The sequence below is a fragment of the Pteropus vampyrus genome, unplaced genomic scaffold (assembly GCF_000151845.1).
Source record: "Pteropus vampyrus isolate Shadow unplaced genomic scaffold, Pvam_2.0 Scaffold43, whole genome shotgun sequence".
Classification (NCBI taxonomy): domain Eukaryota; kingdom Metazoa; phylum Chordata; class Mammalia; order Chiroptera; family Pteropodidae; genus Pteropus; species Pteropus vampyrus.
Window position 1 is genome coordinate 2660180 of NW_011888824.1, and position 17193 is coordinate 2677372.

The window sequence follows — 17193 nt, forward strand, 5'->3', positions numbered from 1 at the left end:
CACACACACACAAACAAGGTCCTAATGATATTATTATTGGCTAAATACCAATATTTCAGTAAAGTTATCAGTCTGAAAATGTCACTCACTGAAATTTAGTAGGTTTTTATATTCTGACATTTCCAATATCTGAGTGGTTTAATATGTCCCTCTCAGAAGCTGCATTGCCACAGTAGACCACTCCCTCTTTCTTGACATATTTTATTTTGGCTTCTACAATTTTACCTTCCTCTCTTCTGTTTGAAGTGCCTAAAATTTAATTTTAGGAACTTTTAACTCTATACTTTCTTTCTAGGTGATCATAAACAGGGCTTTAGTGTCAAAAACACCCTCTTTGCCAATGATATACAAATTCATATCACTAGCTCTAAACTTTCCCATAAACTCCAGATTCATAAATCCAATTGTCTCTTTAATATTTTCACTTAGATGATTAACAATCATTTCAAATATAACATGTTAAAGGAGAGCCTTTAAGTACCACCCAGTATCTCCATCCTGCTCCTCCTTCAGTCTATACTATCTCAGTAAAATAAAATTTTTCAGGGTAAAATCCTAGAAGTCAACATTTTTGCCTCACCTTCTACATCTATTCCATCATCACATCTATTCATATTCACCACAGTAAATCTTAACCTACCACTTCTATCCATTTCTGCTACTACCATCCTAGTCTAAGTCATCATCTCTTGGCTCAAATATAGCAACAGTTTCTTAACTGCCTCCTAGTTTTCACTCTGTTTCACCTTCTCCATTTAGCAGGCAAGGCAATATTTCTAACAAAACAAATGAAATCATATTACTCCTTGCTTAAATCCCATTGTAGTTCTTTTACTACACTCAGAATTAAATCTAACTCCTTATCATGACTATTTCCCATATGATATAAGTCTACCTGGATACCTTCCTGACATTATCTCCTACAGCCTTTGTTCTTTACCACTATGTTCCAGACACATTGGCCTTCCTCCCATTTTCCAGCACACCAAGTTTGTTCCTGTCTGGTATAAACTTTGCTCAGCTTTTTCTGTAATTGGCACTTTCTGCTATTAAATTCTCAGCTCAAATGTCACTTTCTCAAAATTATAGGTAAAACATACACATACAGTAGCTTTTTATTACTTTCGTATTATCCTGTTTTGTTTTTTTCCATGACATTTTCGCTATTCTAAATTATATACTTAATTTTCTATGCCCCTTTTCTCTCCACAGCAACCCTATCTACCCAGTTAGAATGTGAAATCTGAAAAACAAAAACTTGTGTATCCTCATGTCCAGACTTAAAGGCTTAGAACAGTGCCTGCTCAATCTACATTTTTCAAATGTACTACTGTTAAATAATTTTATTTATGTATTATTCAGGGCAGATACCATAAGAGGACTGGTATTTCCTGCTTAAGACCTACTTTGTTTTGGATTACTTTAGTTGACAATTTCATGCATCTCAGCTTGTCCAGGATAATTCTAATTTTAAATATTATTTCTTGCTTTCTTCCTAACCATCAAAATATCTAAATAATTAGTATTGTATTGTTGAATCAATAATTCATACTACTTAAACTCACACACACACACAAAAAAAAACAAAAGAAATCTTATCAGAAAATATGCTCTGATTTTTTGTTTTTAAAACTATGAATAAATGCATATTTTCTATTTTCTCTCAAAGACAAGAACTACAAATGCTGAATAAAATACTAAAAACATCCATTTAAGGTATCAGAGAACAAGCAAAACACCTAAACTCGATTAAAGGGTTACAGATCAGGAAGAGCTGGTTATTTTCCTCTCAGGGTATTCACTGATTTGCCGAGAGGTGAATAGAGGCATGCAGAAAAAGTGACATTCTAGAGCTTTCATTAATCTCACAAGTTGAGAAGATGAACATTAGAGTTCAGGGCCATGAGGAGAGGGGCCTTGAGCCATAGAGAAATTAGCACTACATTCAACTCAGCTTTTGCTTTTAAGAGATTTACCACATTAAGTGGTGACAAAGCCAGAAGATAAACACCATGCAGAAATTAGCTCATAAGAGGTAAGAAGCTAAGCAGATCTGTGGGAAGTCTCACAAAGTTGAGGAGACAAACTATGAATTCAGAGTCAACCACAAAGGAAAGGAATGGCTTTTAGTTGGGAGCCCTTAAGGTCTACCCCTAGATGTAAGGGCAAATGAGAAAAAGCCATCGGCATCCCCCTACCAAGCCACAAAACATCTAAACAGCTAATTGAATAAAGGCTGACTCTTGGCAGAATAAAAATAAATGCATTTAAGACATTATTAATAAAAATACTACTAAACTTTCCATGAATCAGTAAAACCAAGAAAGGAAGAAAAGGGAATAGAAACAGACTGACAGATGTTTCAAATGTTAGTTATCAGACATATAGTTAACAAAAATAACTTTGCTTAATATGTTCCAGATGACTAAATGAAGAAGTTGTCTGGAATCTATTTTTTAAAGTATTAAATAGAAATTCTAGAACTAAAAAATAGAATTACTGAAATTAAAGATTCAGTAAATGTGTTTTAATAAAGATTAGATCTAACAGACGGATCAGTATATTAAAAAATAGGTCACCATAAAATGTGTGTAATAAAGAAACCTTGAGAAGAGAGGGGAAAATAGAGGAAAATAAAGAAAAGCATGGAATACATGATGGACATGATGAAAAGTCTAACATACATATAAGTGGAGTCCCAAAAACAGAAGAGAATGGACAGGAACAACATTTGAAGAACTATTGGCTGGGGAATTTTCTAAAACCAGTAAAGACATCAATCCATAGAATCCAGAAGCTTTTGAACTCCAACCAGTGTTTAGACAAATAAAATCACTCCTAGACACACTGTAGAGAATCCTTGAACACCAAAGACAAAGAAAAATCTTAAAAGGAGACACAGGAAAAAAGATACCTTACTTTCAAAGGAAAAGTGATCAAAACTTTGACTGACTTCACAGTAGACATATTGAAGGCTAGGCAATAATGGTATGAAATCTTTAAAGAGCTGAAAGAAAATAACATCCAAACAACATTTTTATTCCTTATGAAAAATGTGAATAAAAAATAACAGAAAAAATTTTCAGGAAAAAAAGAATTTGTTACCAGCAAACTCTGTCATTAAAAATAAATAAATAAATAAATAAATATCACATGTTTATAATGGTAACAATTACTTTCTTTGGAGCTTAATATAAACATAGAATTAATCACATCAGAACTATAGGATAAAATCTACATGGGCAAGGGGTGGCATAGGTGGAGAGTATAGATGTAAAGTGTTTTAAAGTCTTTGACTTGTCTGGGAAATAATTTAAATACCAGTTTATATCAAGTTCTGATCATCGAGGATGTATGCTATAATATTTGTGGTAATTAGTACAAGTGAAAAAGACTACATGGAATACAAGTTAATAAAAGAAAAAATGGATAAATAGAAAAAATCTTTAATATGCAAAAGAAAGAAAGTCAAGAAAAAAAATTAACAAAAGACAAATAGAAAAACGAATGGGAATATGGCACTTTGAACCCAAATATCACTGGTAATATTAAATATAAATGAATTAAATATCCAATTTAAAGACGATGATTGTCCAACTGACTAAATAAATTTTGTTACAGACTGATTACAAAAGATACTCTTTAAATATAAAGACATCAAATAAAATGGAAAAAGCTGTATTATGCAAACATTAGCATAAAGGAATCTAGTGAAGTCGTGAAAGTAAACTTGAAAGATAGAATTATTGCTAGCGATAGTATTTTAAAAAAGGTTAATACAGCTCCATTCTAAATCCATATGTCCCTAATAAAATAGCCTTAATATATATAAACAAACACATACATAATCCACTGACTTTTTATAACACTGTAGCCAGCAACTATAGAATCCTCATTTTTCCCAATGCACAAAAGTCACTATATGTTGGATGAAAACAAATTTCAAAAATTGAATCTCAAAGAATTGAAAGAATACTGACCACAGTGAAATCAAGTGAGAATAAACAACAAAAAGTTTGATATGTTGCATTTTTAATTATCATTTATTTAAAAATATTTTCTAACACATTCTAATTTCTTCTGTGACATATGGGTTATCTAGAAGTATCAACTAATGTGGAACAGTGTACTAGGCTATTTGCCTACATTACATCACTGTACTTTTATAATAATCTTCTTAATAAAGAAGTGATACTATTAGCTCCATTTTACATATGACCAAATTGAAGAACATAAAAATGGGACAATTTATATAAGGTAAATAAACTGATAAGTGATAGGTTAGGAAATGAAACCTATGCAAAATTATATCTCCTCCTTTCTCAGCCTCATCCTCATCCTCTGGCCATTTTTGTATTTTAGAGACTCAGGGTAATATTGAAAATGTGTATTATCTACAAAGTAAAACACATATGATATTGAATAACTTATATACATTGTCAACTCTAGAAATAATAAATATGTGTATAGAATATACAAGTTATACAATTACATATATAATAAGTAAATTAGACTCCGAGGATAAAATGGGAGAATACACGATATTCCAACTATATAATGAAACACAGTTGTGTTTTATGTGTGGAAGCCATCAGAGAGTTGTCAAAAATAGCTCACATTTTGTCTTTTTTAGGTAGTGCTGTTCAGATTTTCCATAACAGAAGTAGTATGATATAAAAACATTAACGGGTCTTTCTCCACAGATTCTTAATAGATCTTTCTTTGTACTGTTATTTCTGTTTTTAAATAACAATTCTCTAATTTATGTCCTGGTTTTAAGCATTATCTTCTAGGGCAATCATCTTGACACTATTTGAAATAGAATCTACATGTCCAAAATGTTTACATGTTCATAATGTTGTTAGAATTAATCAGAATTTTATATCAAAATACATAATATCCTAAGTCTACACTCTTGTTTAAACAGCATCATAGTGGCCTTTCCCCGCTTTTTTACATCTATTGTTTTTCCACTAGGAAATTAAAAATATCAGTTAAAAGAAACTACAGTCCTAGACTTCTTTGTTTCAAAAGGGGATATAAATTGATTAAAACCCGTTTTTCCCAAATAAAGCTATAAATGTAGTAAAGTCACACAGAGAGGGACAAACATAACCCAAGTTTACAACATGTTTAGGAAAGAACTAGTGAGAAAATTTACTTTGTGTTATTTAATCTGAATCTTAAAGAAAAATTCATAAATTAAAAAATGCATAGCATATTTTATCACAAACACAATGTGAGATTATTTCACTTTTTGTTTAATTCTTAGCTTTAATAAGAGTCTTACATTATGGATTGATGTTTTGTATTGTTCATTTATTCAATCACTTATTCATTTAACATAAATTTATCCAATGTCTCTTATATGCTGGGCACTACTCTAAGTGCTTAGAATGTGGCAATTAAAAAAAGAAAAGTATCTCCACGCTCATGAAAATTGCATTTAGAAAAGCAAGGTAAACAACATTTAACATAAATAGCAAAATATACAGTGCAAATTAGCAATATAGCTTATGGGAAGTAGATTAGGAAGTAGGCAGGGGCTTACAATTTTAAATAAGATTATCAGGGAGGTCCTTGCTATGGTGACACTTGAATAAAAACCCAAAGGAAGTGAAGAAAAGGCTTCATGAAAATTGGGGAAAATAATTCCAGACAGAAGGAACAGCAAGTACAAAGGCCTTGAGGCAGGAACAGTAGGAATAGAGGCCTTCATGAGCCAATGAGGTAGCCAGTTGGGCAACTGAAGAGGGGAGATGAAGTCAAAGATGAAAGACAGTGGAGGTACAGATCCTGTAATTCTTTGTGTCATTGTGCTTGTCCCGCTGAGTATTGGAAAGCCATTAGAGAGTTTTGGTAGAAGGAGTGATGTAATCTGATTTTGTACTAAGATCAATGTGACTACAGTATTAAAAGTAGACAGAAGGGAAGATAATTAGAACTAATGTTCTGTACAATGTAGACACTAAGGCTGGTTGCCACCTTTATTAATGATTAAAAGGTCAGCACAGATTCATTTAGAGGGAGAATACATTTTTGAATTAACTACTGATCCTATCTGTGACATTGAATTAATGATCATAAAACAAACAAAAAAAAATTAAAGAAGGTAAAAAAAATATGATTTCAATTATATTCTGCTATACTAAACAAGATGCATCCATACAGGACATTTTTAATGTATAGATTATAATCTCCTCTATAGTTAATTTTGGATTCATCAATTTAGCAGTCACCCAATTAGTACCAATGAAAATATTTAATGTTTTGAAGAGTAGCCATGCACCATTCTTTCATCAAATCTGCTGAGTTCCTGCTAAATGCTGAGCATCATGATAAATATAAATAATCAAAGACCTCTGACTTTAAGAGTTCACAATCTAGTGGGACTATAGGAAAATAAACATCTAATCACCATGCCATGGGTTAAGGCCTTAATAAAGATGTCTCCAAAAAGGAAATCTTTACATCAAATAGAATCTGTTGAATAAAAACATATTTAACTGGGACTATTTCAGTCTTGTGTGGCTTTTTAATACAGTGCACGTGTATGTCTTCTCTCCTTCTTTAGATAGCGAGGTATTAAATGTAGGGATATTGTTTATACTCCTTTATACCTGTTGAATAATTATGAATTGCATCAATCTCAATTTTTTCATTATTCAATAGGTAAAGCTAATTTTGCTCTCTAAACTATACAACAGATGTTTTCAATGAGAATAAGTAAGAAGAAAGGTGATATAAGAAAATAATAATTTTTCTTCAAGATTGAAAATTTGATTATCCTTACTATGTTTAGACAAAATAAATTTTGGACATATAAAAATTATAATACATTGAAATACCTCAATGTATTTCATGCTTTACTATTACAGAGGATTCTATCATTACATTAGTGGTTCAAGGCTCTAGAAAAAAATGCTTCCATACTATTCATATAGATTCTAAAAGTATCATAATATTTGCATAGAAATGCTAAGACAACATCCTTCCAAAACATAATTCCCATTTAAAATTGTTAACCTATCTCACTAAATATGTTTCTATAAGGTCAGTAAATAAAATATTTACTGGTCAAGAATATGTGGAAATTAATCTCTGAAACAGCAAGACAATCTTGATAAACACATTTTTGGTTTTGGGGAAAAATTAGGAAGAAAAGAGAATTGTTTGTTGCAATGAAGGGAATGAATACACATGAATATATCTAATTTATGCCATACCTGCATCACAGAGAAAAAATATAACATCAATATATATTAACAAAGTCTATTGAAAAGCTGCCCCTCTGTGCTTTACCCCATTTACCAATCAGCTTTCTTCCTAAATAAATTGAAGGGCAGGCCTGAGAAAATGACAAGATTTAAAAAGGCATAAAATTGGATCAGATATCATAATACATATTGTGGTGAAAATCCAGTTGGAAGAGAACTAAAATGGAATGTTTTGGACACTCTGTTAACCTCCAAGTCCCTATTATTGTCTTATAAATTGATGCATATTTTCTTTGCTATCAGACTGGGTTTTTGCATATACATAACTGGAAGAGTTAAACTACAATTTTATGCCTATACTACAACATTACAAAAGCTATAATTGCCAGATGGAATTTAGTTATATTGCTATTTTTATTATTTCAAATTTCTTGCCATGATATTATAAGATTTATTTTGCTAATCTAGTAGTTGGGGCACAGCATGATTAAATCATTTGCTCAAGATATGTATGCTGTGAATAAATAATACAATTGGGAAAAATGAATAATCCTTTAGTAATAAAAATCTTAAAGAAATCAGTTTATAAAATAGGTAGCTACTTTCTTCTCAATAACTTGTTATAGCTTTCTAGCACTCATTTTGAATGTTAAAATGTTAAGGAAATGTCCTAGTGTAATCTGTAATGATCTAATAGAGAAAATCCAGTGGTGGTTATTTATAATTAAAATATGGAGGAGCTGTGTATATATCAATAACAAAAGATAAATTGTCACTTGTTAAAATTCATACTTCTCAAAATATATATGAGAACTAATAAATGGTCAAACCTCTTACTGCATTAATGACAAACATTTAGTGATATTTACCTATTCATTGCAAAACTTCTGCCCTTGACTCCCAGTTGGATAATAGTTCATATTATGCCAAATAATTATTAATCCTTCATGCTGTAAGTAGAAAAGACAAGTATGCTATTTTAGAAGCATACTAAAATGTGCAAGAAAATGAGAGATCTACTCCCCTATTTTGCAACAAAACAGATGTTGGCTATATTCTCCCATTGAAACCAAGAGACTGTAGTGTGGCATTTCTTAAACTGATAGTATTGACCTCTTGAATTTATATACCAAAAATTCTCATGAACTCCCCAGTCTAGGTCTTCAGATTCCAGTTTAGGAATTACTGGTATAGTTTGGGGTCTGAATTTAGACTACTCAGGTTGAAATTCGAGCCCTGCCCACAATAAACTTTGTTAAAAAGGCCAAGTCACTTAGCTTTTCTAAGTTCAGTGGTCTTCGACTATTAAATAAGGATAATAATACTAGCTGCCTCATAAGCTTATTGTGAGAAGTAAATGAAAAAATAAGGATGTCCACATTTTCTCTGTTGCTAATGCATTAAATTATATGTTCCTGCAGCTTTACACTTTAGCTGAGTAAGTTTTGTGACACTGTTCCATAGTTTGCTACTCCAAAATCTAAGGTCAAATAAAAGATCTAAAGCTCCTTCCTTTCTGAGGAATTCCATTATAAAACCTGATAACAAACCTGCTTTACTTTTAACATCATTAAATCACTGACTAATTTAAAATCTGAGTCAAGTAGAAATAAGATTTATTTTATTTTATAGATTGTGTTGCCCTTTTCCTGAACATGGAGTGAGTTGATTTACAGGAAGTAGGGGAGGGCTGATGTAAAGACATAAATGGGCATCATCCTGGCATTGAGGAGCATATGAGGTCATATCACAGTACTACTTCCACTGGGTATATTCTAGACTTTGGAGTTAGGTAGACCTGTTTTATAAACAGAATCCTGCTACTTTTTATGAAGACTGAACTATACCAGAAAGATGTCTTCAGTATTCACTCATCTTAAGGCCATTATACTAATTTGAAGCAGCAAGAACAAATCCACCTAATTCCTGAGATATCATGTGGGATGAGTGGGGATACAAAGCAAACTAAGAAAATTATAAATGGTCATTGAAAAAATGACCATTTCAGGTGAAGTCTTTGACCTCTTGAATTAATAATGATAGGTAGGTATGATAGATAGAAATGATTCAGTAAAAACTTGTGATTGTACCATCTATTGTACCATGCACCATTGTGGTTGAGCTCAAAGAGTAATATAAGTGATTTGTGCAAATTATATCAATAATTGAACCTCTGGCTCCATATGCAATCTAAAAGAATAGGTAGAGAATAAACTAGAGCAATTAACCATCCCTATTTATTGTTTCCCTTTCCCAGAAAAGGACCTGAGGCAATAGACAACAGATTCACTCCCGATTGGGAAGACCAACTTTCAATGACTATATAAAGGGGGAGAACTGCTATGACTATCGGGAGAGAAATGAAGTCCATTTTGAGGATAGAATTTGCAGGGAATTCATGTGCAAGATTTCACTGACCTAAAGCATGATTGATCAGTGTGGTAGTTTGACCTGCCATTTCCTGATAGTGCTCTGAGACTTCTTGAGAAATATCTTTAACTCAAGGCTGACAGTCAGCTGCTAGCATGGATGGAAATAAATCCATGTTAGTTGCTGATTTAGCTGAAGCACTAAGCCCTAGGTGCTGCTACCTAGTTGCTCAGGTCCTAAGGAGTTCCAGATGGGTGGGAAAAGGGTCTGCTGTGAGACCCACCAGCCAGCTCTTTGCAGTTCCTGAATGTGTGCACCCTGGAAAAGTGGTCTCAAACCCTAAAGCGGAAGTTTGTACTCCTATAGTGATTACAAACATTATCCATTTTGGAAATGCCTGGTGCTTATCTGGTCCTCTGAGACGGTGGCTAACCCCCACTGGCTGGTGCTCCCCTCTACCATAGCCACCTATGGAAACATAACCTGTATAGTGTACAGTTTCTGTCAGTAACTATCTTGGCCATTTCCTCTTCCCTAACCCCAAACTCTGCCGCAATATCTCCACTGGGCCAGAGAGAAGTGGCTAAGAATCTTTCCTATGATGATTCCAGAGAGTGAGAGAAAAACAGGTTGAGTTAGTGAAGTCTAACTTCAATGCCTCCAGTCTCAGGCTTCAGTCAATTAAATAAGCTTTTGAATTTAGAACAGCAGAAAACTATGGGAACATTTTTCCAGATTCCATGCTATTTGAAAGCCTAAAAGAGTTGGGATGATAGGGAGTCTTGATTAATAGTGTGAGCCTGACCTGAATATTGAGAACAAAAAAAAAAAAAAGAAAGAAATTAAGTGTAGAAGGCACCTAGTCCTATGCAACACAAACTCTTAAGTTTCAACATTAATTTTATACAACTACAAGGATTATTACCTCATTTAGTGGCCCGGGTTTAATTTAATAATCAATGTCACAGCTTGCTCAACTCTTAGTAATAAGGGGCAATTTTCTCCAAATCCTTCTTATCCAACAACCTTTCAGGACACATACCATGAGGAAAACTTAAAAATAGCACTATTATATTTTCTCTATGTAAAATTTTGTTGATCTGTATTTTCCTCATTGACTCTCCTTAGTCAAAATAGAATCAGCCCTAAATTCAGCAATAAACTCTTTCTGTGAATTCATTTCAGTTGAGCTTTAGAAATAAATGCCAAATAGTTTAATATAACAGCATACTAAATGAATAGGTCCCTTTGTTCATTGTATCAAGAAAATAATGGAGGGTGATAAGAAGGAGTATCTTTTCACCCAAGAATTACGCAAATAGCAAATCCAAGATACAATTTCAAAGTGAGAAATGATTAAAAACAAACACACAAAAAAGAGGCATTTACCTGCTGTAAATCCAGTGTAATGGTCACATAATGGTATTCAATTCCATTCTTAATACTGGGACTCTGCCACCAAGTGTTCTTTCCATCAATAGCATTTGTAATTGGATGTCTCTCTATTGAATCAGCAGTAGCATGTGAAAGGAGGAGAAAAGATCATATAATAAATATATAACTGTTTATTTAAAGAAAAAAAGTAAAACTAACACAAAACTATCATCATGTGACTATCAAACATTAAAATAATATAAAGAGAGAGCAATTCTCATATCCAACAGAATTTATTTAATGCTAACTTTTTCATAGCATGCCACAAGGTAGTACAAAATGGTTAAACACTTAGGCTATAAGAGAATAAGTAGCTTGGCAGTCTGGCCATCAACTAAAATGGGCAACTTTAATGATAACCACAGAAATTAAGTGTGAAGAAATAATATTGAAATCTAATTGATGTGTCAATCATTCAAAGAAGAAAACATCTACTGTTGAGGCGGCTCTAGTATGCCATCAACTTTGTTAACGGAAACAAAATTCTGAATTGTGGTTTAAAGGTACTTGAAGATTTGTCCTTTTGACACATTCATTATTACCAATACTTGGGCAATCCACTATGTATCTGGTTTTAATAAAAAACGCTGTCAAATCCATCCTATGAGGCTTTTTGCAGTCAGTTCTTAACTTGCCAACTTTCTGCCACTATTTAAAATAATGAAATATACTCGAAACCTCCAATCCATCATTTATTTGCCTGTCCTCATAATCACTAACTCAGTGGAGGAGTCTGGACAATAATGGCAAGCAAAGAAAGAATGGCATGCGAAACTGCATCCTGCCAACAAAACATGGATCTTTCCTTGCCTTTGCTCAAGATAGATGAGAACAGGACTTTTTGTGAGAATAAAAGGGAGATTGAAGATAGAAAGTAGAAGGTGTGTGGACAATCACTGTCCCCTTACCCCACAGTCCTCTCACACTTCCTTCCTTCTTACAATCTTCAAATCTCACAGTTTCCTCATCTCCTCCAACTGAGTTCCATGCATCTCATAACATCAGCCATTACCTCAGGGCGGCCTATGCCCTTGTTTTATTTTGGTTCTCAGTCATTGGTCCTTGTGCTTCTCATTTCCCACAAATTCTGTTGCTTTTCTCCTCTTCTAAACAAGCCCAGCTCATGCATGGGTGAGAATGGCAGGCGTGGAAGTTGTGGGATGTTCCTATTTCTATTCCCAAGGCTGCATGAAGGGTACTTAACTTCCTAACCTCTCACTTGGAAGTCAGCATATTTTCCCACAGAAATGTAAACAAAGTGGTGGTTAGCTTCCCTGCTACTCTCCTTCATGAATGGCGGATGTCTATGGGTTTCAGTCTTGAGAACTTTTATAGAACTAATTCTCTGGGAAGATGTTTCAAATGAATGACCTAACAATAACCTTGTAGATTAGAACACAGTCCTTTTTTTGTAAATTGAAGGAATACTTCGAAAAATGAACAAACCATATCACTATGAAGAACAACCATGGACTCTTGATTTGCCTACATAATTTAGTAATCCAGTCATGTGTACTAATGAGATGCTTATGGTAATATGAGTTATAGGACAGAAAAAAAATTGACTTTTATTGGTAAATTATTTAATTCATCTAAACATGGACTTTGTTTTCTACTGTCTTATCACAGCAGTCCACTGAGACGAGGTATCCTATCTCATTAATGAGAAATAAAATTGCTGAATAGATTAAATAATTAATGCTAGTTAACTTGTTCTGTTGAAGGTGTCAGGTCTTTATAATGATGACAAATATAAGAAGCATAACTAAATATCAAATAAATGCCCTTGGTGATGTGAGTGGGTGCTGAAATTGGCCCATTAGGACTCAGAACCTATAAATGAAATATTACTGGTATTGCTTCTGAAGAAAAATAAACATCACAGTAAACATTCCCTAAACATCTTGCATCTTCTTTACAGTTGTGGATTTAATATGTGATATAAACACACAGACACACAACCATATTTCAAAATTAAATTCATGGCTCTTAAGTAATTGTGAGAGGAGCTGTCTAATTGGAAATGTTGATATCTTCCACCGCAGGTCAAATTGATATGAGAATTATTCACAGAAAGGAAGACTGGGAGATGAATAAACAATGAACCATAATCCCCATTATAAAAGTTTAATCATAATTAATTTGCAAAAACGGATTAATTGTTGGCATACTTCCCTTATTTCAAAGGAGACAGAAACTTATCCTTAACAGGGATAGCTACACAAGCCAATCCAAAACTAACTGCATCGGAAAACTGGTGAGGAAATCATGATGAAAGAAACCTTTCAAATTGCTAGTTTTTAATTGAGAAGCACAGTCTACTAACAGAAAGTTCAAGTTTCCTTTTCTTTGTATGGTAATTACATACAGACCTTCTAGCTGTTTTATTCTAGCTGTTCTCTGAATTTGTGGAATTTTGTCATCTGTTAATCCAACTTTTACCAAAATATATTTATTATTGCTAGATTTTTATTCCACTCAATTTTTTTCCCACCCCAATCATTGCATCTGCCCTCCATCCTGTCTCTTAGGACCACTCACATTTCCTCCTTTTTCTCCTTTTCTAGAATGCCTTCCCCTATTATCTCAGGTAATTTAGCTTTTTAGTGTCGATATAAATCTGACCACCTCCTTGAAATTTTCTCTTGTTATTTCAGTTCCCGCTGATGTTTTTCTTCTTAGAAATTTTACATCATTTATAGTATGTACCACAAGTTAGAGCCCTGAGTTTATTGTTTTGAATATTCATTTAATTGCTTTCTACATCTACATCGAAGCCATGTTTACCCTAATATTTTACTTGTAGGCAGGAACTGTATGTATTTGTTTATACACATATTTATATACACACACACACACACACACACACACACATACACAGATGTACATGTATATATGCATACACACAGACACACACATGTTATTTTATATACTTTAACTGTCGCTCTCTTCCTAGTTCATCCTAAATACACATCTACTCACTCCCAACCACCTGCCCACCATTGCCCCCAATCACTTCCATGCCTTTAGGCTTTGTCACGTTCTTTAGGAAATCAGCAAGGCCACCAACCAGTTCCTGAACCAATGACAGTTTCTCCCCATCAAGCTTCATCTTTTTCCTTAATGAACTCAAAGTTTATAGTCCATCAGTCTTTTATCTTCTGAAGTTTACTTCAATTTTATTGCTTTTGATGTTTTCCCAGGGCTCTGAACCAGATCCTTTGCTCTTCACATTCTATACAAGAATAGCTAACAGATTGGATGTGTTCCACCACTCCCCACTCTTATCCCCCTACCATAACAATCTACACCACAGAAAATAACTAGAGTTATTAAAAGGCAAGAAAAGTTCTCATGATTGCCATCTTTGGTTTCTTAATTACTTTCTTAAACATCAGTGGAAACTGAAGTAACAAGACAAAGTTCCAAGAAGGTGGTCAGACTTAGACGGGCACTAAAAATCTAAATTCTGTCATGTACAAGACCAGCAATTTTAATCGCAAAAGTCCCAGTTCTCCACACATATTGTTCTCAGCATCTCTAATTTAAATAATAGAGAGAGGACTATGTATTATTCCATTTAACCAGCTGCAAGAAAAAATGCATGCCTCCCAACTTTCTTTTGAGATGAAAAATGTAAATTATGAAAGAAAGCTTTCTTTGTTTTATGTTTTACAATTTAAAACAAAAACTAAGCAACTGTAATAGCAATACAACTGTGAAGCTTTATCCCCATTATCTCACCTCATTGACATTAAATATCCACTTTATTAATCTCCCAATATATATTCGATGAATTCTCAGTGCATATTTTTAAAACAATCTCTCCATTTCACACCATTCTCCACTTCTCCATATAAATGTTTTACTCATCAAACTAAATCACTTATAGTTCTCTGGATATATCATGCTGTTTTTTACTTTCAAGATTTGCGTAGGCTTTTTCTTTCATGACACTTTTCCCCTTTTCATCTTACTAACTCTTATTTTTTTCAGTACACGAGCTGCTTTCTCTCAGGAATCACTAGATGTTCCCTCAGTATTCGATTTACTTTTCTGTTTCTCTTATTTTCCCCTCCAAGTCCCTAAGTCAAGGGCTTGTATGATTTGACATTATGCTTCAGTACAATGCATTGGTAGTAGCAGGTATTCAAATGCTTATTGAATAAGTCTGATATATCAGTTCTAGCCATCCCCAACTACTTGTATTTCCCAGAGCAAGTGAAGTTTTCTGTCTTATTCCGATCTCTCTTCTTGGTATTCCTCTTCTCTTCCTTCTCTCTCCTCCTTACCTGCTCTGCTCAAACTTGTCCTTGGATCTCAGCTTAGACAGCACTTCATCTGGCAAGGCTTCATTTATACCAAGACTGAATTTGTGATCATCCTCTCTGTGCCTCAGGCCCTTATGCTAATTCTTTCCTTTGTACTTACCACACTATATGTCAAAAGTATGCTTTTTGCCCATTTCTTTATTAGTAGAAGCAGGGACCACACCTTATTCCTGTTGGATCCCCAGCACAGTACCTGGCACGTAAGTGACCAATGAACGACTAAAGCCTAAATTAATAACTATTATTCTTGAGAAGTAAACCTAATGACCACCACAGGTCTTCAGCTAGAAAACCATGGTATGTACCTGGTATGTATAAGGCACCCCAGTAATGTCTGTCATTATGCTTGGAGAAGGATGGAGAAGGATGGTAAAGAATCTCACAGAGGAGGAAAAGTTCCAGGAAATTTGGAGATCATAAGTGCTTTGACTTTAATGCAAATCGGCTTCAAATCTCTCAATTACAAATCCTGCCCAGGACTATAAATGAACACATATTAAAATACATACGATATGGATTGCTGCTGTTTTGATTGCAAATTCGACATTGGGGGTTCCTCACGGGCTGCCCAGGCACATGTTCTACCAACTTGCAATACATTTCAGGTCCTTTTTCTCCACATGTTGCATTTGTGGTGATGAGAGCATTAGAAGCAAGATTCAAGACAGCAGGAAATAAACCTGAAAAATAAAATGGACGAATGAAGTTGTGTAGACAACAAACAATGAGGTATAATTTTGCTGCATTTTAAAATAAAATTAAGGTAGGGTATTTTTCAGAGCATTAAATAAATTAAAATGAAATAATCAGTGATAAATATCTGACTTCAGTATAATACATCAATATCATGTGGTATCAAATGAAAACATTTTTTTCCTTTCTAGGTCTTTAATATGGTATCTAGAGATATCTTTTTAATTTATTAACCTCTAATACTTAATTGGAAAGAAGGTCCTTTCTCTAACAAACACTTAAAAAAATCTTCTGTTCATGTTACTGGAAAAAGTCTTATTGAATCTTCCATCTTCTATTTCAGCTACTTGATATCTAATAGTAAACTATATTCGTATGTAAAAACTTTTCACACAATTTATGCATATATGTTTTTCATGGTCATTTTTATGCTCCAATTATCACTTAACATAAGTGTTTATTGTAACTCCTTTATATCCAGATTGGAGAAGATAGGAAATGATGAAATATTTTGGAAGACCATTTTTTACTTCCTTTTGCACTACATCGCCATATTATACAGCAATATCTTACCAGAAACAAGTAATCATAGTAATCTATGATCATATAACATAAATTATTTCCTAGATAAAATAAAAGTAGCTTGCTCAGAAACAACCTCAGAGGCCAGTTTCAGTGCGGGGCTGCGGGGTCTTTCATTCCACAGGAGAGGCCGACTCAGGCTCTTTATTTTCTATGACTTTCTGTCAATTCTGTTTCATACATGTCTAATATTTATATTTAGTAGACCTCTTTTTCAATGACCATATAGTAAAGTCACTTATCAGAAGTTACTCTCTAACTGAAAAACTCATTTTGGAGAAAGTACATTTGAGATTATAAATAATTTGACTCAATTTAGGTAAGAAACATGCTGAGCATCTAGGTGGTCTCTGTTCTATATATGTGCCAAGTAGGTCTATATTGATTTAACCTCCAACAAAAAGTTCTTTACTGACTAAATCTTAAGTCCTGATGTTTTCCTGAGATCCCTAGAGTTTTGAGTTCATAAGCGTTTTCTGCTTCATCTTCAAAATTTAACACATGCTGGGTATAGTGTAAACACTCATTATATTTTTAAAATGAATTATAAATATTGGCATCATAAA

At 33.5% G+C, this 17193-nt stretch overlaps 1 protein-coding gene across 1 annotated transcript in view; it reads right to left on the bottom strand.

Annotated features, from left to right (window-relative positions):
- The window catches only part of LAMA2 (laminin subunit alpha 2), a 391580-nt gene extending 374770 nt beyond the window's left edge, over window positions 1-16810 (bottom strand). Inside the window, exons 1-3 of the mRNA XM_023529836.1 lie at window positions 16786-16810; window positions 15862-16032; window positions 10977-11089 (exon numbers count right to left, since the gene is read on the bottom strand). Coding sequence (XP_023385604.1) covers window positions 10977-11089; window positions 15862-16032; window positions 16786-16810 — 309 coding nt within the window. The remainder of the gene's footprint in view (window positions 1-10976; window positions 11090-15861; window positions 16033-16785) is intronic.
- Between the last annotated feature and the right edge of the window lie 383 nt (window positions 16811-17193).